At 53.2% G+C, this 25783-nt stretch overlaps 2 protein-coding genes across 13 annotated transcripts; one reads left to right on the top strand and one right to left on the bottom strand.

Moving 5' to 3' along the window:
* Positions 1–4533: 4533 nt before the first annotated feature.
* On the bottom strand, positions 4534–13898 carry LOC123652903 (general transcription factor II-I repeat domain-containing protein 2A-like). The gene is made up of 2 exons (XM_045586060.1): positions 13720–13898; positions 4534–6581 (listed from the first exon to the last, which is right to left on the bottom strand). The coding sequence occupies exon 2, from the start codon at positions 6565–6567 to the stop codon at positions 4630–4632; it is 1938 nt and encodes a 645-aa protein (XP_045442016.1). The 5' UTR covers positions 6568–6581; positions 13720–13898; the 3' UTR covers positions 4534–4629.
* Positions 13899–13982: 84 nt separating this feature from the next.
* COPZ2 (COPI coat complex subunit zeta 2) lies at positions 13983–22779 on the top strand. 12 transcript variants are annotated; one of them, XR_004990312.2, is made up of 11 exons: positions 13983–14145; positions 14893–14967; positions 16461–16542; positions 17084–17175; positions 17641–17696; positions 18390–18467; positions 18589–18639; positions 19985–20036; positions 20588–20626; positions 21269–21382; positions 22447–22779. XR_004990312.2 is itself a non-coding variant. In XM_036451366.2 (11 exons), exons 1-10 carry the CDS (start codon positions 14035–14037, stop codon positions 21320–21322), a joined length of 690 nt encoding a protein of 229 aa, XP_036307259.1. In that variant the 5' UTR covers positions 13983–14034; the 3' UTR covers positions 21323–21355; positions 22447–22779. The 12 variants fall into 12 exon arrangements, 7 of the variants coding, with proteins under 7 accessions (XP_036307259.1, XP_036307260.1, XP_036307261.1 ...); XM_036451366.2 differs by having other exon boundaries at positions 21269–21355; XM_036451367.2 differs by lacking the exon at positions 21269–21382.
* Positions 22780–25783: the final 3004 nt, after the last annotated feature.

Genomic DNA, 25783 nt, shown 5'->3' with positions numbered 1-25783 from the left:
CCAGGGAGACCCGAGGGCGGGGATGTTTGAGGTCGATGCGGAGCCGAGAGCATGTGCTTCGTGTGGCGGCGACGCTCGTGCCGCCATCTTGGGTGCTGGCAGCGGAAACGGCTGTGCCGACTTTCGCCAGCCCGGGACGGCAGCACCTCCGTCGCAGGCTCGGGCCACAACCCGGGGGTGACAGCCCGGGGCGCGGTCGGCCACGACGGTGGAGGGCGCCGCTGTGTGAGGGCGGGGGGCCATGAAGATGTGGGTCGGGAGACGAACTCCCTGAAGAGTGCCGTCTCCTCTCCGGTCCGCTCCCCGCCCTCCCACGGAGCTCAGACTTGCCTCTTGGGAACTTTTCTCAGTTCCCAGTGTCCTCCGATCTCGTCTAGCCAACACCTGTGTGATTTTCCCAAACGTGTGTGTGTCCCCAGCATCCCTGGGGGGACTTTTTCTTTCAGTCCTCACCCAAGTTTATGTTTTTACTGGTGTTTAGAGGAAGGGGGAGGTAGAGAGAGAAACTTCGATGGGAGAAGTATCAATCCTGCAACCTATGGCACGGGCCCTGACCTGAATCCATCCAGCGACCTTTTGGTGCACACCACAACGCTCCCATCAGCGGAGCCACACCGGCCAGGGCACAACTTGGGTAATTAACTATATATATAGATTGATTTTTTTTACAGAGAAGGAGAGAAACATCAACCAGCTGCCTCCTGCACATCTCCTACTGGGGATGTGCCCTCAACCAAGGTACATGCCCTTGATCGGAATTGAAACCTGGGACCTTTCAGTCTGCAGGCCGACACTCTATCCACTGAGCAACACCGGCCATGGCACAACTTGGGTAATTTTAACGCAGCCAGTTGTGGTTGGAAGACCACAGTTAGGCAGTCACTAAGCTGGAGTTTGTAGTGCGTTGTTCCCCAGCTGTGGGACCAAAAGGTGTCAACTCAAATTCTTAACTCCCAGGAAGATCCTAGTAACCTATTGGTCCTTGTACAGCTGAGGAGGAAGCCAATGGTAACTTGTTAAATCAGAGCATCGCGTCCATCACGTGTTTGGAGAGTTAGGAGGCTTAATTTGGGGTGTTTCTTAGATTATCAAGCACTTTCACCACATAAAAATATACACCAGCACCCATGCATTGAGAATCCTCAATTAGTTACCCGTTTCAAATACTGATTCGAAGAGCACATGTTTTAGCCCGGCTGGCAGGGCTCATGGTTGAGCATTGACCTATGCACTAGGAGGTCACAGTCTCATTCCTGGTTCTGGGCACACGCACAGTTGCGAGGGCTCGATCCCCATCCCCAGGAGGCAACCGATTCTCTCTCATTGATGTTTCTCTCTCTCTCTCTCTCTCTCTCTCTCTCTCTCTCTCTCTCTCTCTCTCTCTCTGAAATCAATAAAAATATATTTTTAAAAACCAAAGAGCACATGTTTTAGTTCTTCCTTTTACTCTGTGTCTCTGGTCCATGCTAGAATATAAACTCCATGAGGACTACAATTTTGTGCATTAACTGTTGAGTCTTCAAAGCCTCCAACAGTGCCTGGTACTTAGTAAACAATAAATACTCACTGAATAATTAAAGGAGCTCAAGCAGGCAAGCATGCCATTAGAAGTTTCTGTTAAAAGCAGAAATTAATACTTGGAGGAGATGGGTTTTGAAGGGTGTGGCATATTGCCAAGGGAATCAGAGACCAGCCCTGAATAAGGCCATGGAGATTAATACTAATGGACAAGAAAGGAGGAGAAAGGAGGTGTGATCCTTAATTCTAAGAACACACTACGGAGGGTGAGAAGAAATATTTTAAAAATAGAACTAAAGATGTCAAGGCTAGACTAACATAGGGCTTACATACTATTTTGAGAAGGTAGAACAAGAGGCTGCTCACTAAGTGTGGTCATTTGACACAGCAAATACAGAACAACTACAGGCCCGATGCACAAAATTTGTGCAAGGGGCGTGGCCTTCGAGGTGCGGTAGCCTCGGCACCAAGGCCCTGACCCTTGCAGCCCTGGCTTCGCCCAGAGGGTCATCCGGAATGTATGGAAGGTCGTTCAGCCGTCTGGTCTAATTAGCATATTACGCTTTTATTATAGATTTTAAACACAGTTAAAAAAAAAAAAAAAAACCCTCTCCCTGGCCAAAACCGGTTTGGCTCAGTAGATAGAGCGTCGGTCTGCGGACTGAAAGGTCCCGGGTTCGATTCCAGTCAAGGGCATGTACATTGGCTGTGGGCACATCCCCAGTAGGAGGTGAGCAGGAGGCAGCTGGTCGATGTTTCTCTTTCATTGATGTTTCTAACTATCCCTCTCCCTTCCTCTCTGTGGAAAATCAATAAAAATATATTATAAAAAATAAAACTCTCCCTGGCCATGTGGCTCAGTTGGTTGGAAACATTGTCCCATATACCAAATGGTTCTGGGTTCAAATCCCAGTCAGGGCACATACCTGGGCTTCGGGTTCAATCCCCCGGGTTGGGATGCATACAGGAGGTGGCCAATAGATTTCTCTCTCACATCGATGTTCTCTCTCTCCCTGTTCCTTTCTCTAAAATCAATGGACATATCCTTGGGTGAGGATTTTTAAAAACTGGGCAGTCTTTTATGGGGAGTATTGGAAAAATCCGTTTGTATTTCCCCAAGTTTCTTTTAAACTGTAGAGCAAAGTACCAGGTGCCTAGGACAAGAAATGAAGGCATATGGTAGATATAGAACTAACATAAAATCAAATACATAAGAAATATTCACCAAAATGGAATGACAGCTATTGGTGAGAAGCCCACACTGGAGAGATAACATATGATATGGTCACATCATTTTGAAAGCCTAAATTCATTTGGTCACTTTTTAATGACTCAGTTCCTTTCTCCTTTTTTTTTAGTATATTTTATTGATTTTTTTTTTTACAGAGAGGAAGGGAGAGGGATAGAGAGTTAGAAACATTGATGGGAGAGAAACATTGATCAGCTGCCTCTTGCACACCTTCTACTGAGGATGTGCCCACAACCAAGGTATATGCCCTTGACCGGAATCGAACCTGGGTTCCTTCAATCCGCAGGCCGATGTTTTATTCACTGAGCTAAACCGGCTAGGGCGAGGTCTTTTGTTTTTTCCTACAATCCTATTCATGTTCTCTTGCCTTCCGACTTCAAATACTGTGTTGAAAAGTGTATAAAATAACTGGCTGTACAGGGGAGAGGGAGGGATTAGAAACTCTGTTACTGGGTTAAAGGAACTACTAGTTAGAAAAAGTTTACTGCTTAGCAATTACACAGAGGTGGGAAGAGAAAGGGAAAGACAAAGAATTGCTGGCCAGTTGCAAGGACTGAGGAGAAGACTGGATAGACAGAGAGAGACAGTGTCAACCAGCAGCAAGCTGTGAGGCCTGTGCGGTGTGCTCCGCGGGAGGGAGTAGCGATCGAAAGACTGTCTCCCACGCTTGTCTAGACTAGAGCTCCCGATCAAGTCTGAGCAGGTGCAGACCTTCCCGGGACCCACCGAGTAACTTTGTAAAACCCAGGGTGTGTCCCTCTCCCACACCCCCACCCCCTGCCTGGGACAGCTGTGAATAGGAGGACATTTACTCAAGAAGCAAAAGAAAGATGCCATGCTCATGTGTCATCGGCCCCGATATATCCATGAAATCAGACGGAAAGACCACTGGAAAGAGTGAGCACATGCGCTTTCTCCCGAGGGAGAGGCCGGAGCCTTCACTGAAACCAAGCCTTGCCCTGCGACTCCAGGCTGCTCCTGAGGGAAGGGAGGCTGCAGGAAGCCAGGGAGAGGCTTAGTCCTAATACACAGGGTTTGGGGCCGTCAAGAGAGACAGATAACTATGAGACCCCTCTCCTCCTGGTCTTCTCTGCTGACCCAGCCTCTATAGCAGTGGTCGGCACACTCATTACTCAACAGAGCCAAATGTCAACAGTACAACGATTGAAATTTCTTTCTTCTTTCTTTCTTTCTTTCTTTCTTTCTTTTTTAAATACCATTTTTTCATTTTTATTTTTATTTTTAATATATTTTATTGATTTTTTACAGAGAGGAAGGGAGAGGGACAGAGAGTTAGAAACATCGATGAGAATCATCGATCAGCTGCCTCCTGCACATCTACTGGGGATGTGCCCGCAATCAAGGTACATGTCCTTGACCGGAATCGAACCCGGGACCTTTCAGTCCACAGGCCGACGCTCTATCCACTGAGCCAAACCAGTTTCAGCTGAAATTTCTTTTAAGAGCCAATTTTTTTTTTAACTTAAACTATATAGGCAGGTACATTAATATTAACTTAATTAGGGTACTCCTAAGCCGACCTTTGCTAAAAACATCCTCAATCTGATTGAGGTACGTTCATTGAGGTCGACCCCTTCCAACTCTCCCATCCACACTCGTATACTTGTTCCGTCTACCTCCTTTCATTCATCCTCTCTGTCTGTCCAAACCATCTCAGCATACCTTTCTCATAAGTTCCCTAAAAGTAACTTAAAGTTCTAAGTCCTAGCTAAACTATAGGTATGTTGAATAAAACTTGATTATCATACTTAATAACGATGTTATTTATTGATAAAATTAAATTCCTTACAATTTACCTTAAAATATCCATAAAATTAAATCATGACAATGACTGACGAACACTAATGTGAACAATGGCCTTGCATCTCCTTGGAAAGTTTGGGCAAGTCAGGTTTGTATGTTGTTGTTTTTAATTTTAGGTATGATTCCAGGTTCTCATCAATGAGACGATTTCTCAATCTACTCTTGATAAGGTTCATGCTTGAAAATGATTGTTCGCACAAATATGTAGACCCGAATAAGGACAGCACAGCAAACGCGAGTTTTTTCAGTTGATGGTATGAGTCAGGAATACTGTTCCAGGTGTTAAAAATCAGCATGTCTTCCTTCTCCAGGTCTTTCAGAGCAGACCACCTGTGCCGTGAACTGAGTTCACATTTGTTTTTCTCCAATATTTCCATATCAGCACAAAGACGCTCAAATTTCGAGCTCCACAATTCTTTGGTTTTTAAATCCAGCAACTGCATCTCAAAGTCGCCAATGTCGATATTAAAGGGAGAAAAATTTAATTCTGTGACAGAAGCATCGAGAGGTTTTTTAACGAAGGCTAACGTCGCTTTGCTGTCTCTGAATTCCTGAAACCTGTGGAGAAAAGCTTCCCTCATATTTAAAAGTGTTGTTTTGAAATAGCAAATGTCAATGTCGGAATTACTTTCTTGGCGATGTTTCAGCAGGCTTGGAAAGTGAATCAAAGTTTCTCTTTCAAAATCTTGAGCAAAAAGAGATAGTTTGTTTTCGAATGAAATCACTTCTTCCAACATCGAAAAGATTGTGTTTCCTTTCCCCTGTAGTCTACGATTAAGCTGATTTAGGTGAGACATAACGTCTACCATGAAATAAAATTTTTGGATCCACTGATCGTCTGATAGTTCTGGGTAGTGAACACCCTTCTCCAGGAGAAATGCTTTAATTTCTGTTAATAAGAAAGCAAAATGTTTCAAAACGTTTCCCCTGGATAACCAGCGAACCCTGTTATGCAGCAGCAGATCTGCGTACTCACTCTCCATTTCAAATAAAAATTCTTGAAACTGGTGGTGGTGAAGAGCTTTCGTTATGATGGACTTGATAATGTTAATCACCAGTTCCATAACTTTGCAAATTTCTTCTGGAAATGTCTGCACACAAAGCGCTTCTTGGTGAATGATGCAATGGTAAGTGAGTATCTCGTGACTGATTTTTTCTTTCAAAATGGCAACACACCCGTTTCTTACACCGGTCATACTTTCCGCCCCGTCTGTGGAAACCGAGACAATTTTATCGAGCGGAATGTGATGTTTCTCAATGCACTCAATGACAGCATTCGCTATATCCTCTCCACGTGTTTGGCCTTTGAGTGGCAATAACCCTAAAAGCTCTTCTTTGGGGCCGGTGGGTGAGATAAATCGTACAAAAAGGGACACTTGCGCTGTATCGTTGATGTGACAAGACTCGTCCACCGCTATGGATAAAGCTGAAGCCAGTTTAAGATCTTCGACTTGCTGGTCGGTTATATTCGAAGACATTTTGACTGTCCTGTCTTTCACTGTCTTAGCAGACAGTGGTAACTCTTTGATTTTTCTCAGAATATCTGCTTTGTTCTTAAAATCCCGAAATAGCTCTTCCGATGCCTTTATAAAACAACTTTTGATGTATTCGCCGTCTGTATAGGGTTTTCCTCTCTTCGCAATCTCTTGACTAACCACGAAACTTGCGATATTAACATTGTTGGGAGATGGCATCCTGTAATTAAATACAGAAGGTGGTTTCTCCTGACTCTTCTGAAGTTCCTCAACTGCCTTCTTCCTTGCCTCGCCGACAGGATAGTTAACACTGAATGACACGTGTTTGGTTGTGAAGTGCCTCTCCACATTGGATTTCTTGTTATGCGCCAACGTTTCCTGACAAATAAGACAGGTCGGAAGGCCGTTTAAGTTTGGAGTAAACGCGAACGCCTCGGTCCATTCAACTTTAAATTCACGGTTTTCGTCTTCCGTTTTTCTTTGCTTCTTCTCTGTAGCCATGTCAAACAGGGCACCTAAAAAGAAGTTTCATTTTATAATAATAGAGCCACCAACGCAAAATAATTACAATTCTTAAGTTGATGACAATGCAGGGTTTGCAGCTGGTAGGAAGAATACAGGGAACATTATGCTTCGAGCAGGTACTTTTGTCACCTGCGCCTGATTTGCGGGCGTGACTAGCACTAACCACTGCACTGACTGCTGACCCACTGGCTCACTCAACTCCTGCGTGAATCTCGCACCCCTCCCCCCGTGCTGCGTGTCCCGTCAAACGACCGACCGACCTACACCTCCACTTCTTCTGTCGCCACTTCTTCAAATTATACTCACCCAGGCTGAAAACTGACTTCTGCACACGGGCCACGAGGTTTCAATCGCACTGTACCTGCACACCCACACGTGGTATTTTGTGGAAGAGCCCACTCAAGGGGCCAAAGAGCAGCACGTGGCTCGCGAGCCGAGGTTTGCCGACCACTGCTCTATAGAAGCTGCTGCTACCACCAGCAGGCACACCCATTCTCCAGTCATCCTGCCAGGAAACCCCGGAGAGGGGGACGTGGGAAGGTGGCCTGGCTGGGACCTAGATTTCTCCTAGAATAGCAGGACTTGCTTTCCCCTTAGGTCGGAGAAAGGCAGGCTTTCTGTGCTTTGGGTTGCCCATTGGTTTTTCCTTTCCTTAAAAATGTTTTTTTTTTTTTAATATATATTTTATTGATTTTTTACAGAGAGGAAGAGAGAGGGATAGAAAGCTAGAAACATCAATCAGCTGCCTCCTGCACACTCCCCACTGGGGATGTGCCCACAACTAAGGTCCATGCCCTTGACCAGAATCAAACCTGGGACCTTTCAGTCCGCAGGCCGACGCTCTATCCACTGAGCCAAACCAGTTTCAGCCTTCAAAATGTTTTTAGCTCTAGCCAGTTTGGCTCAGTGAAGAGAGCCCGCAAGCCGAAGGGTCTTAAGTTTGATTCTGGTCAAGGGCACATACCTTGGTTGCAGGCTTGATCCCCTTGTGGAAGCAACCAATTGATGTATCTCACATCGATATTTCTCTCCCTCTCTCTCTCTCTCTCTCTCTCTCTCTATATATATATATATATATATATATATATATATATATATATTCCCCTCCAATCTTTCTCTAAAAAAAAAAGGAAAGAAAATTTTTAAATGTTGCTAATCTATATAAATATTTCTCAATTTCAACTTCCAGGGGAATGGATTAGATGCCTGCCTAAGATTTCCTTACACCCTTCTGAGATTCTAGGATTACATTCTGTCAATACTAAATGGTATCACGTTTTGCAAGGAAATCAATTCGTTTTCCAGGTAATCCAGACATCTGGCGCCTTTCTTACTTGGTAAACATCATTAGCAAGCCTGTTACCATTAAACCACCAAAACAGGCAAAGCTGCTGGCAGCCTCTCCCTGTGCACCCCATCACACCTGTCTCGGGAGACTGCGTCTTAACCCTAGAATCACCTGGGGGCTTGTAAAAGCCACCAATGCCCAGGCCAAGCCGGTGTGTTCAGTGGTTAGTGCCGGCCTGAGCACTGAAGGATCTCCGGTTCGGCTCCAGTCAAGGGCATTTACCTGGGTTGCAGGTTTGCTCCCTGGTCAGGGCATGTGCGGGAAGCAACCATCGATGTGTCTCTCTCACGTCAATGTTCCTCTTTTGTGCGCTCTCTTCTTCTTCTCCTCCTCCTCCTCCTCCTCCTCCTCCTCCTCCTCCTCCTCCTTCTTCCTCCCTCCCTCCCTTTCTTCTTCTTCTTCTTCTTCTTCTTCTTCTTCTTCTTCTTCTTCTTCTTCTTCTTCTTCTTCTTCTTCTTCTTCTTCTTCTTCCCTTCCTCCTTCTCTCCCTCTCTCCCTCCCTCCTACTCCCTTTAAAAATCAATGGGCAGACCTAGCTGCTTTGGTTCAGTGGGTAGAGCATGGGCTTGCAGCCTGAAGGGTCCAGCTCAGTTGGGGTGAACAGAACATGAGGGGTCTCAGGCTCAATTCCGGCCAAAGGCACATGCCGGGCTGTGGGCTTGATCCCCAGTAGGGGGCGTGCAGGAGGCAGCCAGTCAATGATTCTCATCATTGATGTTTCTACCTTGCTCTCCTTCTCTTCCTCTCTGAAATCAATATAAATATATTTTTTAAAAATAAAAATCAATGGGGGAAAAAATCCTTGGGTGAAGATTAATAAAGCAAAAGCAAAAAAAAAAAAAAAAAAAAAAATTAATGCCCCAATCCCACCAACCAGTCTCCCAGAGCAGCCCTGGGCATCAGAGTTTTGTAAAATCTCCCCTGGTGATTCGTCTGTGCAGCCAGAGATGCTAGCTTGGAGTAAGAATCCAAGCTGGGCCGAAACCGGTTTGGCTCAGTGGATAGAGCGTCGGCCTGCGGACTGAAAGATCCCAGATTCGATTCCGGTCAGGGGCACATCCCCAGTGTGGGGTGTGCAAGAGGCAGCTGGCCGATGTTTCTCTCTCATCGACGTTTCTAACGCTCTATCCCTCCGGTTTCGGCTAAAGTGATTTAACTTAAAAAAAAAAAAAAAAAAAAAAAAGGACATCAGTGAAACAGTGCTAACGCATGAGCACACACTAGAATCTCCGCCTGGGAAAGGAGGTACTATTTCTCAATCCCCAGATGCTCTCTTCCTTGACCTAGCAGCAGCCAATGAGAACACCTCGTTGCTCACTCATGTCTTGGCATAACCTCTGAGGAAGCTGAGCCCTAAACGCCCCCTCCACATGCCCCTAACAATGCCGGTAACTTCTTGGTCTAGCGCCCAGGCTGGCATGTCTCTGTCAGGAAGGCCCTACCGTGAGAGGCTTTGGACTCAGCGCTGGGTTCAAAACATGGCTCTGCCACTTCCTAGGTGAGGCCCCTGCGCTAAGTGGAGATGACAATCTACAGACTCAAAGTCTAAACATCAGACTGATGTGCCCTGGCTAGGCGGCTGGTTGCTTAGAGCATCAGCCCATACACCAAAAGGTTTTGGGTTCAATTCCCAATCTTGGTGGCACATGAGGGGACCCATCGATGATCCTCTCTTACACAGATGTTTCTGTCTCTCTCCCTTCCTCTCTCTAAAAATCCAGGGAGGGAAGAGGTGAGAGTTAAAAAAAAAAAAAAAAAAAATCAGATCCTACGGCTAAAGTCACTCGGGCATAGAGCTGATTGTTAGGTCCCAACTCTGGTTTTGTTTTTGTTTTTGTTTTTTTAATATATATTTTATTGATATTTTACAGAGAGGAAAGGAGAGAGATAGAGAGCTAGAAACATTGATGAGAGAGAAACATTGACCAACTGCCTCCTGCACACCCCCTACTGGGGATGTGCCCGCAACTAAGGTACATGCCCTTGACAGGAATCGAACCCTGGACCTTTCAGTCCACAGACCAACGCTCTATCCACTGAGCCAAACCGGTTTCGGCTGTTAGGTCCCAACTCTGCCCACCCTACAGCCTTATCCTCCCAGAGAAAGCCAAATACAATGAAGACGGGAGAGCCGTGCTGAGGGTGGTCAGCTGGAAACCAGCCTGCAGAGCGAGCACGGGCGCCTCATTTTCTCTCTGGAGAATACCCAAGCACACGCCCAGGCCTCACATTCCACGCACGCCTCCCCCTCCTGACATTAGAGCAGGAGAGAGAGCTGCCACCCAAGGGAGCTGTTTCTTCTTGTCACACAGAACAGATGCCAGAATCCTGGGACAGACAACACAGAGCTGTGGCAGCCGCAGGCTGAGTCAGAGGAAACAGAACGGACTCACCTCCAAGACGTGCCGAGGCCCAGGGGGGACCCTTTGGATCACCTGCCTCTTGCTGTTCTTAACAGGGTTAGCTCTGGCCGGGCTGCTCAGCGGTCAGTGTTAGCAAAAGGGCTCAGGTTCAATCCCACGCCCCAAGAGTGGAAGGCAGCCAATTGATGTCTCTCTCTCTCCCTCTCCCTCTCCCTCTCCCTCCCCCTCTCCCTCTCCCTCTCCCTCTCTCTCCCCTAAACCTCCAGCCTCCCTCCCTCCCTCTCCTCCACTCTATCTAAAAACCAATGGAGCCAAAATCAGTTTGGCTCAGTGTATAGAGCGTCGGCCTGCGGACTCAAGGGTCCCACGTTCGATTCCGGTCAAGGGCATGTACCTTGGTTGTGGGCACATCCCCGGTGGGGGGTGTTCGGGAGGCAGCTGATCGATGTTTCTAACTCTCTATCTCTCTCCCTTTCTCTGTGTAAAAAAAATCAATAATTTATTTATATATATATAACCTATGGAAAAAAATATCTTCAACTGAGAATTTTATATATATATATAGTTTTATTTATTGAAGAGAGAGAAACATTGATGTGAGAAACATTGATAAACTGCCTCCTGAAGACCCCCTACTGGGAACCAAGCCTGCAACCCGGGCCTGTGCCCTGACAGGGAATTGAACCAGCGACCTCCTGGCGCGTGAGCCAACACTCAACCGAGTCACCGGGGCCGGGCAGAGCTCTGGCTTCCTCGTTCTGGGGAGGCTTCCCTGCTGCACTGGCCGCTTCTCAGGTGCTGCCAGGCTTACCCTGCGGGTCCTCTGAGGCGATGCTCTGTGGGAGGCACTGTCCGGGCACCGTGCACACCGCGCTTATGTTTTTACATAGAATCTCACTAAAGGGGCACCCTAGGCCGGGGCCCTGAGCAAGGAGCATCAATGAGAGAATCTCTTCCTTGAGAAGTTCAGCTTGAAGGCTCTGTACTTATTCACCACAGCATCCTGGTGATTAAAACAAGAGCAGCCAAAGTGGTGTTGATGATAAGGATTTCATGGTCCTTAAGCTTCCTTTCCTGCCTTCTCTTTCTGCCGGCCTCTGTGCCTCTCTCTAGTGCCTTCTTATCCACTCCTGCTCTAACCCTTCTCCCCCCCTCTGCCCATGGATCCACCCCAGCTCCCTAAGTGGACTAGCTCACAGAAATGTTAAGGGGTCAAAATAATCAAGTCAGCCAAAACCGGTTTGGCTCGGTGGATAGAGTGTCGGCCTGTGGACTGAAAGGTCCCAGGTTCGATTCTAGTCAAGGGCATGTACCTTGGTTGCAGGCACATCCCCAATAGGAAATGTGCAGGAGGCAGCTGGTCGATGTTTCTCTCTCATCAGTCTTTCTCTCTATCCCTCTCCCTTCCTCTCTGTACAGAATCAATAAAATATATTTAAAAAAAATAATCAAGTCAGTATTTTTTCATAACACACCAAGCTGGCATGATCATTGACACGATGCCTGGTGATCTGGAAGCCAAATAAAACACTGCCCCCCCCTCACTCCCACATTGCACCGGTGTTGGTTAACGTTCACTGTGATAACTCGGGACAGCCTGCAAGGGAGATCCCGGGTGCCTTCTAAATCATCATACAAAGAGGTTCGGTAGACGCTTTCATCCGATGTTTGCATGGCTTACTCTGTCACTTCCTTCAGCTCTTTCTTCAAATGTCATCTTCTTGAAGGCTTTCCTCAGTGACACGAATGGAAATGGCACTCTGCCCAGATCCCGCCAACCCTTACATTCCTGACCCCTATTCCTGCTCTATTATTCTTTGTAGCATTTATCAGCAACTTACATAATATCTATTTATTATCTGACTTGCAAAGAAACCTGTGCACACACACTGACATTTGAATATAAACTCCACGAGAGCAAAGATTTTGGATATTTTGTCGACACGTGAAGCCCAGTGACTAAAAAGTATCTGGTACATAGTAAGCACTCAATAAATATGTGTATGTCACCTAAAACATGGTTTCATTGATAAGTATATTTTAATTATTTGCTTAAAATAGGTACTTTGCCAATGCACATGATCTCCTTCATCCCGAACTTCACCTATTCATTCACTTACTCAACAAATGCTTCCTGGCAAATCAGGCCCAGTTTGGGGGCCAGAGCGGGTAGGGAGGAGAGGGATTCCACAGTGAGCAAGACAGAAAAGAAATATTATTTCTGTTCTCAAAGTCTTGTGAGGAGAAGGCCCATTAGGGGGTGTACAGGAGGCAGCTGATTGATGTTTCTCTCTCATCAATGTTTCTAACTTTCTATCCCTCTCCCTTCTGCTCTGTAAAAAAAAAATCAATAAAATATATATATTTAACAATAAAAAAATTAAAAAATTAAAAAATCGTACACCTATAGATGAGGACAATGGGGAAGGAGGTAAGGGCAGAGGGTAGAGTGGAAACCGGTGGGGTGGAGCTTTGGGGGGAAAAAAGAGGAACAATTGTAATAATCTGAACAATAAGGATTTATTAATTTTTTTAAAATAATAAATAAATAAATAATGCTTCTAGCCCAAAAAAAAGGGGGGAGGGAGGCACGTGCCCTGGTTGCAGGCTTGATCCGCAGTGGGAGGCATGCAGGAGGCAGCCAGTCGATGATTCTCTCTCATCATTGATGTTTCAATCTCTCCCCCTCCCTTCCTTTCTGAAATTAATAAAAAAATATATATTTTTTAATGTGTGTGTGTTTTTTTTTAATTGATTTAAAAGAGGAAAAGAGAAACATCAATGATGAGAGAGAATCATTGATCGGCTGCCTCCTGCACACACCACACTGGGAATTGAGCCTACAATCTGGGCATGTGCCCTGACCAGAATCAAACCGTGACCTCCTGGTCATAGGTCAAAGTTCAACCACTGAGTCTGTCATGGGCTGGGCTCAATAAAACTATATATTTTTTTAAAATCTTGAAAAGGTCTGAGTCTCCCTTCCTTAACATAGGAGTGATAATACCTACCTCACAGGTGTGGGTTGGGTTGGGTCATGTCTGTGAAAGTGTTTACGGGTGAAATATACGCATGAGGGTGTGATGGGTAAGTGGGTCAGTGCTGTTGGCTCTGCAGGGTGACTCTCCCACTGGCCTGGGTATCCTGGAGGGAAGGCTTGCTCCCTGCTATTGCCAAAGCAAGGCCAAGCCTTGCATGGGGCAGCCATGCTGCTAGGCATCGGTCTTGCTTCAAGTTTGTCTGTCTGTGTGTGTCTGTCTGTGCCTGGGAGGCCTCAGAGGGTCCTGGCCATGGCCCGGGAGGAAGTGGCCGTGGGCAGACCTGCCCTGCGCAAAGGGCCTCTCCAGAGCTGCCCTCGCGGCTCCCACGGCTGGAACTTGTCCCCGGGGCCCGGTTGCATTGGTCGCACGTACTTACCCGCAGTTCAGAGACAAAGCTGGACTTTGCCTGTGTTCTCTGCAGGCCCCGTTAGCCCGCCAACCCAGCCCGCAGCCAGAGAGGAGGGGACGGCGGGAGGCGGGGGGGTCCGGGGCACCGGCGGGGGCTCGGACTTTAGGGAGGAAGGAGGGAGCGATGGGGCAGGAGCGCTGGGTGTGGGGCGCAGGAGGGAGGGCCGGGCCGCGGGGAGAGGAGAGGAAAGGCCGGCGCCGCGCGGGGGGGGGGCGGGCGGCTCGGGGCGGCGCGGGGCGGGGCGGGCGGGCGGCGCTGTCAGCGCGGCGGGCGGCGAGCGGAATGCAGCGGCCCGAGGCCTGGCCACGTCCGCACCCGGGGGAGGGGGCCGCGGCCGCCGGGATCGGGGCCCCGGCACCGCCCGCCCGGGCCGGGGAGCCCGCGGAGCCGCGGGTAGGGAGCAGGCGGGCGGGCGCCGGGGTCCGGGGGCAGGAATCGGGGCCCAGGAGGGAATGGGGGGTGGGGGTGGGGGGGGATCTAACTCCCAACTTGCACGCCCGGCGCCGGGAACTCGGTGGCACCGCTGGGCGGCCCGGGAGGGGGCCGGGCGGGAGGAAAAGTTGCTGCGGGCGCGGGCGCGGGCGCGGGCACGGACTCCCGCGGAGGCCCGTCCGGAGTCCGCGTGGGCCCGAAGTTCTGGATGAGTTTGGAGCAGCGACGGGACGGCTCGGGGTGGGGCTGCACTGAGGTTCTGCAGGGATGGGGGGCCCCGGACTCGTGCGCCCCCGCCGTGTGCGCTCCGGAGCCCGCCGGCCGGGGCGGCTGGGGGCGCGCAGGGGAGGGCCAGCCGGAAGGAGGAGGCACCGCCGTCCCCCCGGCCCAGGTTCTGTGATACACTCCGACTCGGGCTCTGCAGCAGTCAGTGCATGACAGAACTTGGGCCCGGGCGGACCTTCCGCACAGGGTGCAGAGCGCCCGCCAGGGGCCTGCAGGGGGCATCTGCCTGGGGGAGGAGCAGCCCCCGGAGTGGGCCCTGGGGGACAGGATTGGGCCAGAACCAGCTATGGGCCTTTTAGGTTGGGGGTCACTGGAGCCTGAGCCTAGATAGACTCCTGGGGCCCCTAAAACCAATGACAGGGCACCTGCCTTGAGTCAGGGGCCAAAGGGGGTTGTCTAACTCCCTCACCCACCCCGTGTCAGTTGCAGGAACCTTCCCTCTACACCGTCAAGGCTGTTTTCATCCTAGATAATGACGGACACCGCCTGCTGGCCAAGGTAACTCCCATCCTCACCGAGGGCCCCTGGTGACTGTGCTTCTGTCCTGAGAACAGGAGTCCCCACCCCCCAGCGGCCTCTCCTGCCTCAGGAGAGACCCCGCTGCGGGTTCTGTGACTCAGAGCAGCGCAGCTCAGACCCTGTTAGACGCTGCAAAGGTCCCTCTGCCCCTCCTGCTGCCCTGCCAGACTGCTGGCCCCTGTTCCCAATCACATCCCCTGAAGTGTCGTCTGGCCATCCTTTCCATCGGCCAGCTGGACCCGGGCATGGACTCAGGGGTCAGTGGAGTGTGGAGCCTGGGACCCAGGGGTCCTAGTCCCCAAATTCTAAACAAGCAGCCTCCACTGTTCTTCTACAGCTTAGTGAACACTGAGGATTTAGTCGGAGGAGTCTAAGGATTTTAGACCCAGACAGGATCAGAGACCACAGAGTCCAGCTCTTTCACAAATGAAGAAAACGCGATCTGGTCTAGAGAAGCTATATGAGTTGCCCGCGGAAGGGTTCATAGCAGGGCAGCGATCTGACCTCACGTGTTCTGGCTTGGAACTCAGGAGTGTGGCTTTCCCTGCACAAACCAGTCAGTTATCCAGTATCTATCCCAGTGAATGTGGCTTATGAAAATCTATGTAATAAAAGCCAGAATGGACCAGAATGACCAGTTGGACTGGTCGCTATGATGCACTCTGACCACCAGGGGGCAGGTGGAGTAGTGAGCTGAGCAGTAAGGAGCAAGGGGTCCCAGGCTGCAAGAGGGTGCAGGCTGGGCTGAGGGATACTCCCTGCCCCCCAAGTAAACAAATTCCCTGCCCCCACTCTCATCCACAAATACATGTCTACCTCAACACAGCTAACCATGGGAGGGACATGGTATCTACACCAGCTAGGAAATAACTTATAGATTGGCTTGTTTGCCTTCATGCCTTCAGAGGCGCGACAGCATTGACTGAATTGTGCAATGTGTCCTGGGGACTTTCCCTCAGCTATTTCGTCTTCATACCTGCCTGAAGTCAAGCCATCCTTGGCGCTGAGTCCCAGATCTGCTCCTACAACTGTGAGAAGTTACCTGACTTCTTCACGCCTCAGTTTCCCCGTCAGTACAATGGGGATCATAAAGCAGTTATGGTTATTATGGTGGTGAAGAAGGACCCCGGGATCTACCCTCTTTCCTGCAGGCTCAGGTCCGTGTAGAAAGAGCATGACTTGGTGATCACCCCAATCTCCTCAGCACACCGCACATCTGCTCACCATACAAAAGACTCCAAGTATTGGGAGAGGACAAAAAATAAAAAATAAATAAGGCCTCCAAACTCCTCTACATTTTATTGTTCTTTGCGTAGAATTTGCGTCTGTAGGAAAACAGTGAGCAGGCAGGCCTAAGGGCAGTAAAGATGAGATGGGCACTTGGCCAGCACCCACCGTTCCCTGCCACCCATCCCCGGAGGAGCCAGGCTCTGTGGAGTGGCCATCGCCCCTTCTCCTTCCCTTCCTCGTAGTATTATGATGACACATTCCCCTCCATGAAGGAGCAGATGGCCTTCGAGAAAAATGTCTTCAATAAGACCAACCGGACTGACAGTAAGTACCCTCCTCTTCCTCGCCCGGAACTCTCAGACACGCATTGTCCTCTCCATCCGGACCCATCTGTCCCCGTCCGGCCTGCACGCCCACGGCCATTTCCTTTTCTTCAGAGGTTCTTACCTCTCCTTCCAGCTGTTCATCTCTACGTCTGGGGAACCTTCACCCTCCACCCCCCGCACCCAACCCTCTCAAACCTCCTACCACCTGCACACCTAGACCTCACTCTCAGGGGAAGAGGCCAGCTGAGTTGTGGGCCCCCTACCAGCCTGGGACGGGTCCCAGGCATTGCACGTGGTGGGAGCGGGAGTGCAAGGTCGACCTTGACCTGGGTTTGTTGACGCCTCGGAATGAAGCAATCCCTAGAAACAGGGGGTGGAGGGAAGGACACAGAGCAGCCTGATGGTAGTGCTCCTAGTGCTGGTCTTTCCAAGGCTTCCCTAGAAAGGGAGGAATGAGCCAGGGGGAGCAGTGCAGAGCTGCAGCTGGGGAGGAGGGGCCAGGCAGAGGTGGCCAGAACGGAAGTCTCCTCTACTTCCAGGTGAGATTGCGTTTTTCGGGGGCATGACCATCGTCTACAAGAGCAGCATCGACCTCTTCCTGTACGTGGTGGGCTCATCCCAGGAGAACGAGGTGAATTCAGGAGGTTGGGGTGGCAAGGAGGGTCTGTCTGGGGGGGAATGGCTTGGAGTCTGGGGTAGAAGCTGGGTACCCCTCCTTCTAAACTCTGGGGGTCGGTGAGCAGCCAGAATGGTTCTTTCTGGGACCAGGTATCCCCATTATGCCCCTTAGGTTCCTTAGGGAACAGGAGTGTTCTCTGCAGGAGCTTTGCTTGCTCTCTCTCTCTCTCTCTCTCTCTCTCTCTCTCTCTCTCTCTCTCTCTCTTTCTTTCTTTTGAACACCACTAGAGAAGGATACACTCTGCCTCCCACTCTAGTGCTTCCCAACCCATGTCCAAGGTCAAGCTGCAGGCAGCCTCCAGCCCTGTCGTCTCCGGAAAGGGGCAGTGTCCCATGCAGGTAGACTCTGAGGTCTTCTTTCGGCCTTTCCAACCTGAAGCTCTCTCATTTTCCTCCTCCCGTATCTGCCCCACCTCAGTTGATGCTCATGTCTGTTCTCACGTGCCTGTATGAGTCCCTGAACCACGTGTTAAGGTGAGTGAGATCTTCGGCCCTTCAAGGCCCCATCCCCCAGGCCTTGACACATCACAAGGACAGGGCCCCTCCTCCATGCTTTTGTCCTGACTAAGACTGGAGCCAGAGCATCCCCCTCCAAGACCTCTGCTTTTCCCGTAACCACGTGTTTCACCCAGAGCAGGGCAGCATGAAGGTATGGCCAGAAAATGAGGTCACAGAAAAGCGAAATGATTTGCCTGAGGTTACAAATGGTTTCTATCACAACAGGGACTCAATCTCAGGTTTTCTGACTTGAGGCTCAGGCGGTTTTCGCTGAACCCCAATTCCGTTATCCAGTCTCTATTCCAGTAGGCATGACCTTAGAAAATCCAAAAATAAGTGAATTCCCTAGTCAACACAGTTGAGTATGGTAGCGCTCTAGCATCTAAACTAGTTCCGAAATGCATTAGGGGTGCCATGGTGGGCACAGCATCAATGCCCCACATGTAGGAGGTTGGGCAAGGAGGGTTTAAGGCTGTAAGCCTGTCCTCTGCTCAGGAATCCCTTGCCCAGGCGATGTCCTCACAGCCCTTGACATTGTCCTTCCCAGTGCTTGTTGGGGGTGCGGTGGGGTATGGTTGGCGGGGCGGGGGTTTAGGGGGTCTGTCTCACCTGAGCAGGGACCTGGTTCCTCCTGGCCCTGGGGAGGCTCAGGAGCTGTGTCTCCCTCAGGAAGAACATGGAGAAGCGCTGGCTGTTGGAGAACATGGATGGAGCCTTCTTGGTGCTGGATGAGATTGTGGATGGCGGGTGAGGAGGGGGTGGTCAGGGACACTCACGGGGAGGGGGGTGTCTTTAAAGATCATCAGCTCTAGATTGTACCCAATACACTGCTGGCCACCTCTGGCCACCTTCTCCCTCCTTTCCCCAGCCTATTCCCGGTGACCTCATCCCCCCACCCACTCATGAGGACAGAGGTTAGGTCAGTGTTAGAGTCAAGCAAACAAGAAAGGAACCTGGTGCCCAGCTGTGGCTGGCTGTTCGATAGGCAGGGTTCGGGTGAAAGGGTTTGCTGCCCAGGGCCCTTGCCCCTCCCTCGAAGGACTTCATTCGGGCAGAGCTCTGCTGCCTCCACACCTCCCGCCCTTAGTGCTCCATTCTGACCTGCCTAGGCGTGTGACCTGGGCCAGGTACTCATTCTCCCGAGCCTCCCTCTCCGTAGCGTTCAAATGAGGATGATGAAGGAGCTACCTCATAGGGCACGGGGATTAAATAAGGTGATGCTGGTCAAGTTCATGGTTCTCCTCCAATGAATGTCACCTGCTATTGGCGCCCCATTCTGGGAAGCTGAGTGTCCTCAGGAGAAGGGTTGGTTAGTGAATTTCCACTGGGGGGCAGGTAATAACTGGGGAGAAAAAGAAATTCTGCCTCAGGGGCAAAGGATAATAGAAACTGATGATCTTAAAGACATCCACACACCTCTATCATTACGTCCATTTTAGAGATGAGGGAACAGAGGCTCAGAGATTCTAGTGACTTGCCCAAGGTCACACAGCAGGGCCAAGATCTAGAACCACGGGCATGGTTCAAGATTGGGCTCTTTCCATGGCACTGAACCACATGCCCCGGGGGGCAGGGAGCTCTGGGAGATGGGGTACTATGGAATTCCTCTCCCTTCCCTCCCCACTGACTTCCTGCTAACTGCAAGCCTTGTGCTAATTGCTGAGACCCAAGAGAGATGGAGTAAGACTAGGTTTTGTGGAACCAGAAGTATATACAGTTTGTACAGTTTGGTGTTACCTCTTTAAGGAAAGCACACACACACACACACACACACACACACACACTTACAAAATGGGTGGCAAGGCTTAGGGAAGACCATGGAGTTCCCATAGCTTTTCTAGATGACATGGAATAATAGTGAAACAAGGTAGAGACCCCAAGGCACCTCCCTCCCTTCTCTGAACTTCCCTGAACCCGACCCTGACCTGGAAGGGGAAGTGAACTTTCCAGAGCTCTGAGTGTCCCAGCCCCTGCTTGTGACACCCAGTTTTTTCTGGCCTGAACCCACTCTGTTGCCCAGCGTTTGCCCAGTGACGGCCATGTGTCTGACCAGCAGGTTTGAAGTATAAAGAACCAGAGTTAGGGATCTCCGTGGCCAGGGAGAGTTCTGATTTGAGAAATACCAGTGGGAAGGTACCCCGGAGGGGAATTTTGCAGGATCTGGTGACTGAGGGATGAGGCTTAGCAGCGAGAGGCTGCAGAGGGGAGATTCCTGTCACTGATTTTCCTCCTGGTTTCTCTCTCTCTCTCTCATCGTTGTGCAGCGTGATTCTGGAGAGCGACCCCCAGCAAGTGATCCAGAAAGTGAACTTTAGGGTGAGAGTCCCCTGCAGGCCCTCACCTCCTCTGGGCTGCTGCTCCCCTCCTCCCGTCTCCTGTCTTCCCTGTGCTGGGGCCGCCAGGGCCCGGGGAGGGGGACCCAGGCTCCTCTAGCAGAAGCAAGGACTGGGATGATGTGTTTGGGGGTGTCAGTTAGTAAAGGAGATGGACTGCATCTCCCCCTGTAGAATCACCAGTACCTCCCCTCCTCCCTGGTGGGAAGGAAACTCTCCGAGACCCGGTGGCTGCCTTGGCCTTGAGATTGGGAACTGGTCCTCCAGATAGCATGGCCCTGCCTAGTTTGTCTTTCCTGCCTGAATTCAACCTTTCCTCCCATCTTTCTCCCCTTCATTCCCGTACCCCCCGTGCACCACAGGCAGGGCCTGCGGGGCCTGGCATCCACGGGACAAGGTGCAGGGCTTCCCCTAAGGGGCGATCCGGGCGCAGTGCCCGATTCCCATACCCTGCACCCCTCACCCCAGCCTTCCCCTCCCTCTCAAACCCAACGCTCCCGCCCGGCCTGACCCTCTGCCCCTGCTTCCCCGCAGGCAGATGACGGCGGCCTGACGGAGCAGAGCGTGGCCCAGGTAGGCCCCACATCGGCCTGGGCCGGGGCGTGGGGAGCAGCGCCTCCTGGGGGCCCGAGCGGGGCTGTGAAGCTGAGAAGTCAGGGTGGGAGGGATCAGACTGTGACAGCCATGGCTGGAGAGGCATGGAGGCTTCTGGAGTCTCTGAGGCGGTGCCCAGCGGGGCATTGATCACTGATCACGCCCTGCTGGCAGCCCGCCTGCTCTCTGGCTTGGCATCTTCAGACGGAAACCCTGGGGTGAGTGCCCGCCCTGGAGGCGGCTGGGTCAGGTTTCCCCAAAGCAATCCCAGGGCTCGAGCCCTGAGGCCCCCCTCGCCCAGAAAGGACAGCAAACAGGAGTTTTCCTCCAGACCCTCACCCCTCCATGCTAAGGTCTGAGCTGCCATTGTTTAGGGATCCGTGAGCCCGTGATAAGATCTAACTTTCTCCCCCCCTCGCTTGCCCCCTAGCGCCTAAGCGACCTGGCTGTGGAAAACTCCATCCCCCCAGCCCCCTGCATGGTCCTAACCGGGGGTGCATGTGGGGCACAGGGGGAGGTCCCTGCACCCGGGGCCTGACGGTTTCCCAGCTGTGCCAACCTCCTGCCAACCAGCTGACTGCTTGACCTCCGTCTGTCTGCCCCCCCCCCCCCCCCCCGCAGGTCTCTCTGCACAGACTAATCCTCACTCTGTGGAGCCTCCTGCCCCGGCACTAACTCCCTCCCGCTGTGGTGGCCGGGCCTGGACGGGTGTGTCACATCCGTGTGGAGCCCTAGGTGTGCTGCCCACTTGCCTGCACTGCCCTGGTGCTCACCCTGCCTCTCCCTCCTCGCGGCTCCCCAGGGAGGAAGACAGACAGCCCTGTGGCCGGTTCCGGTCCAGAGAGGTTAGGGGGCGTGAGCAGAGCATGTATGAACCCAGGCGGGGACGATCCACTTTCCCACCGAGAGCCTGGGGGCCCGGGGCCAGTGTCCCAGCCTCTCTGGGCCTCCTCACAGCGGTGTGGTGAGAACAAGATGAGTGAGTGCACGGAGAGAGGAAGAACGAAGGGAGGAAGAACGAAGACATGGCACTTTCCATGGGATTCCTGAGTAAAAAACAAGGAAGTTGCAGGGAGTGAGAGGAGGAGGAAACGAGGAGAAAGCTGGGTTCTGGTGGGAGAAGCAGGAGGAACCCCCCCCCCCCCCCAGGGCCACGCTGTCCCTGAGAGAGGAAGGGACACAGGCTGTGGGTGATCCTTCAGAAGGGAGTGAGGGCTGGTGGCCGGAGGAATGTGTGTTGGCCTCCGTCCGGCTTTGCGTAAGCACTGGGCTCCGGTTGTTTCCTCAGCTGCAGGTGGGCGTGCACAGTGAGGGCAGGTGTCCTGAGGCCCTGTCTGGCCAGCTGCTGTGTGCCAGCTGTGCCACATCAGCGGCGGGGCGGGGTAGGGAGGACACACTGCCAGCCAAGGGCAGACCTCGGGTTCTGCCGAGGTGTGTGAGCTCAGGAAGTGCCAGGCCTGGGCCCAGAGTCTGCCTGGACGTGGCACTGTGGGCAGGAGCTAGCACGACATGGGATGGGAGAGGCAGGGCCTGCCGCCACACCCACCGCTGCGGAGGCAGAAACCAGAGGGCTGGGCAGGCCTGGGCCTGGGCTGGGAGCTGGCGGCAGCCAGTCCGCACTGCTCTTCCCTCTGGCGGGCCTGGCCCCGGCTCAAGCCGGTGGAGATGAGCTGCTGCCACCTAGCGGCCAGGAGTTGCAGGGACACAGGGGAGGTGGGCGGTAGCCCTCCCCCTCACCGCAGTATCAAGGCCTCGACATTCCCCCTGAATTCTTTCTCTCAACCTTCCTCCCACCCCAGGTCCTCCAGTCCGCCAAGGAACAGATTAAATGGTCGTTACTGAAATGAAGGCCGTGCATGCGTGCGAGGCTCCCTGCCCCCAGATAATCCGCCCAATCCTGGCAAAAGCTCAGAGCCCTCTCTGTATGCCCAGGCCCTCCCAGAACCATCTCCTGAGGTCTCAGGACAGAGACTCTGAAATAAAATTTTTTTTAAAATATGGCTTTAGCCCCGAGACACCGCTTCTCATGGTCCTGGCCTGCTCCTGGGGCCTCGAGAACCAGCCGAGTTGAACTCAGACCTCAGGCAGCCCCGAACCCAGAGCCCTAATAAACCTGCTTTCCTTTCCTGCCAGTGGTCTCCTGTGTGTGTGTGTTCCGGTAAGGGTTCCTGCCCTTTCTTTGCCTCCTCGTCTTTAGGATGCCCGTGACCAGGGCATATCCCTGGGGTTGTGTGATGGGGGAGAGGGAGGTCGAGGGGAAGGGGACACTTGGACACAGCCAGGGGTGTGTGTGGCAGGAATACCACGAGGCCCCGTAGGTGGTAGTATGACGGTGTGACTCGGTAGGTAAAAGAGTAAGAGGAGAAACGGCACATATTTGGGGAAAGGAGACCCAAGATGGTACACACACTCGTGGTGTGCCCGCTGGGGATTCTGTGAGTCACGTCCCTGTGACCAGCCTCCAGAAGGGAAGGGGTGGGGCTTCCTGGGGACAAATGGAGGAACAGCACGCCTGTTTTTCTTGGCATGCCTGGCACCGTGGAATTCTTACACTGGCATGCACCCTGGGCACGAGAGCCCTGCAAGCTTGCCACGGCTGGGCCCGGATGCTGGGGGCGAGGAGGCATCAGGCAGCATCCCGCCCCCAAGCCCCCGTGCGTTTGTGTCCAGAGCACCTAGTACATTCCCAGGGGGTGGGGGATGAAGAATTAATTGGTGGAGAGAAGGGCGGGAGGGACCCCAGGGGCAAACGAGAAGGATAAGAACCGCTTTCTGGGCGGCGTGACTCCTCTTTTCTCTCCCCATGCCAGGCCTCTTTGTTTCTCCCCTTCTTTCTGCGACGCCTATACCTCCTGCGTCCATGGACCTGAGCCCCCGGGAGTGCCTAGCGTTCAGTCCCCGGAAAACTTGTTTCCCCGGACCCCGTGCTTACGGCAGCCGCCAGCCCACGCCCCGCCCCGGCCCTGCCCCTCGCGGGCGCCCTGGCCGAGGGGAGCCCCGCCCCGGGCGCGCATCCGCGGTCCTGCAGCGCCACCTGGGGGTGAACGCGGGAAACGCGCTCCCTCTGGGCCTCACTCCCCAGGCTCACCCCGCCCCCCGGGGCGGGACCCACCCGGGACCCACCCGGCTCCTGCGGGGTCTCGTGGGGCTCCGGCCCCGGGACTGAGCTTTGCACAAACAACCCCCACGCCGGGCCCGCCCTGCGAGGGCCCCGCCAGCAGCAGCCACAGTAAAAAATAAATAAATAAATAGAAATGAAAAAGCGGCGAGCCCTGGGCGCTAATTGAAGCTGCCTCTGCGGGCTTCACGCCCTTCATTATAAACCTCTCAAGATGGGACTTTTATGATGGGCACGGCTATTTCTGTAATTAGAGAAAAGCGATCGAGACGGAGTTATACAAACATATACGTTGTAAGCGCTGCGTATCACCCATTCCGGTAAATACTGCAGGAAGGCCGCTCTGGAAGGGAACAGAGAGTCTGCAATTAGAGGCTGCGGAGTTCAGGGGCCAGCGTAGCGACGGGAAATGAGACATTTTCCAGAAATACTTTGGCAAATAATTGCGGCCTCATCCGGCGCCCGGCTCCGTCCGCCGCCTCCGTCCGCCGCCTCCGGGAGACCGCCGGGACGGGAAGGGCAGACTCGCTTCCCAGCCCCCGGGTCGCGCCCTCCCGGGCCCTGCAGTCCCCGTTGTGCGGGAACAGGGCCGTGCGGGCCCGGCGGGCCCCACGCACGGGCTCGCGGAAGCCTGCGGCCTGCGCGGCGCTCGCCCCATTTCGCGGAGGGGCACACTGAGGCCCGGGCAGGCGAAAGGGTTTGCAGCCGTCTCCGCAGAGCGGGCTCGGGAGGGAAGGAGCTGCTGGAGAGAGAGGTGGCGTCCTCGCACCCCTTCCCGGGCCGCCCGGCCTCCTCGCCCGCACGGGGACTGTCCTGGGTTCCGGGGCAGGAGCCGAGGGGACGCAGCGGTGCAGGGAGGCGATCGGAATGGTGCCCTCGCCCCAGGCCCGCAGCGGGGAGGAGGGGGCGCACCGGCGGGGAGGGGACGTGCTCCCTCTCGGGGAGCCCAAGGGTGCAGGCCGGGCCCCCTCCCGGCGCCCCAGTCCCCGGAGCCGCAGGACTGCGGGCCTGGCCGTCCGCCCGGAGTGACGGGGCACCGGCTCCACCCGGGCGGCCTCATTAGCGCGGCCGCAGAGCGGCTCCGGGGCCCCGGGGGGCGCGGCGCCGTCTGCCCGGAGCAGGTTCCGGGAAGCGCAGCCGGCGGTTCCCGGCGAGAGAGGCCGCCGGGGCCTGGCTTCCCGGCCGCTCGCACCCCCGGGCCCCGCCCCGCCGTCCTGCATCCCTCGCCCCCTCCATCTCCTGGGCGCCCCAGAGGCTCTGGGGTGTATGTGGGGAAAGGGGCTGCTGGGCACCCCTCTCCTCCTGCTGAACTGGTATCGGGGTGCTTCAGAGACCCCTCACCCCCTGAGCCTGGGTCCAGCCGGAGGGCGCCCGCCGAGGCCGGGGGAGAGGCCCTGGTGCAGGGGAGACCCAGGCCCCTCCTTCCCTGGGCCCGGGACAGAGGTGGTACCTCCCTTTATACCGCCGGGAGCCGGCCACGCCCTCCCCGCCCCCTGCCTCCCACTCATTGGCTGGCAGGAAGCAGCGCTGGTCCCATTGGCTGGCATCCAGACAGGGATGGCTGGCCCCCTGCGGAGAGGGCCACGGCTCTTTACCTGGCGGCAGGCTCGGGTGAAGGCGGGGCTGGGAGGTCTGGGCGGGAGGGGGGAGGAGAGGAGGGGAGGGTGAGCAGGAGACCCGCCCACAGTGCAAACTTTCCGTGCCCTCAATCTCCATTTGAAACGCTTCAGAGAGAAAAAAAAAATCTTACCTTTGAATTCCCAGGAGAAACCCTTTCACTCCTGAACCTGATGTAGGCAAAGTAGAATAATTTACCCTAAGCAATCTGGGCACAACCCTACAGACCTCCCTTCCCCTCCAAGCTGGGTCTCATTCACTTATCAATATATTCGTGCGTTCCTTTTGTTCGTTCGTTTATTCATTATTTCATTCATTCATTTATTCAAATATTTGAGTGTCATAAACCAGGAAAGGAGGGGGGGTGATGGGGAGGGGGAGACAGGGAGGGAGGGAGACTG

The sequence above is a fragment of the Pipistrellus kuhlii genome, unplaced genomic scaffold (assembly GCF_014108245.1).
Source record: "Pipistrellus kuhlii isolate mPipKuh1 unplaced genomic scaffold, mPipKuh1.p scaffold_m20_p_22, whole genome shotgun sequence".
NCBI lineage: Eukaryota > Metazoa > Chordata > Mammalia > Chiroptera > Vespertilionidae > Pipistrellus > Pipistrellus kuhlii.
The sequence above is the reverse complement of the archived record's forward strand: the minus strand, read 5'-3'. Positions and strand labels throughout refer to the sequence as shown.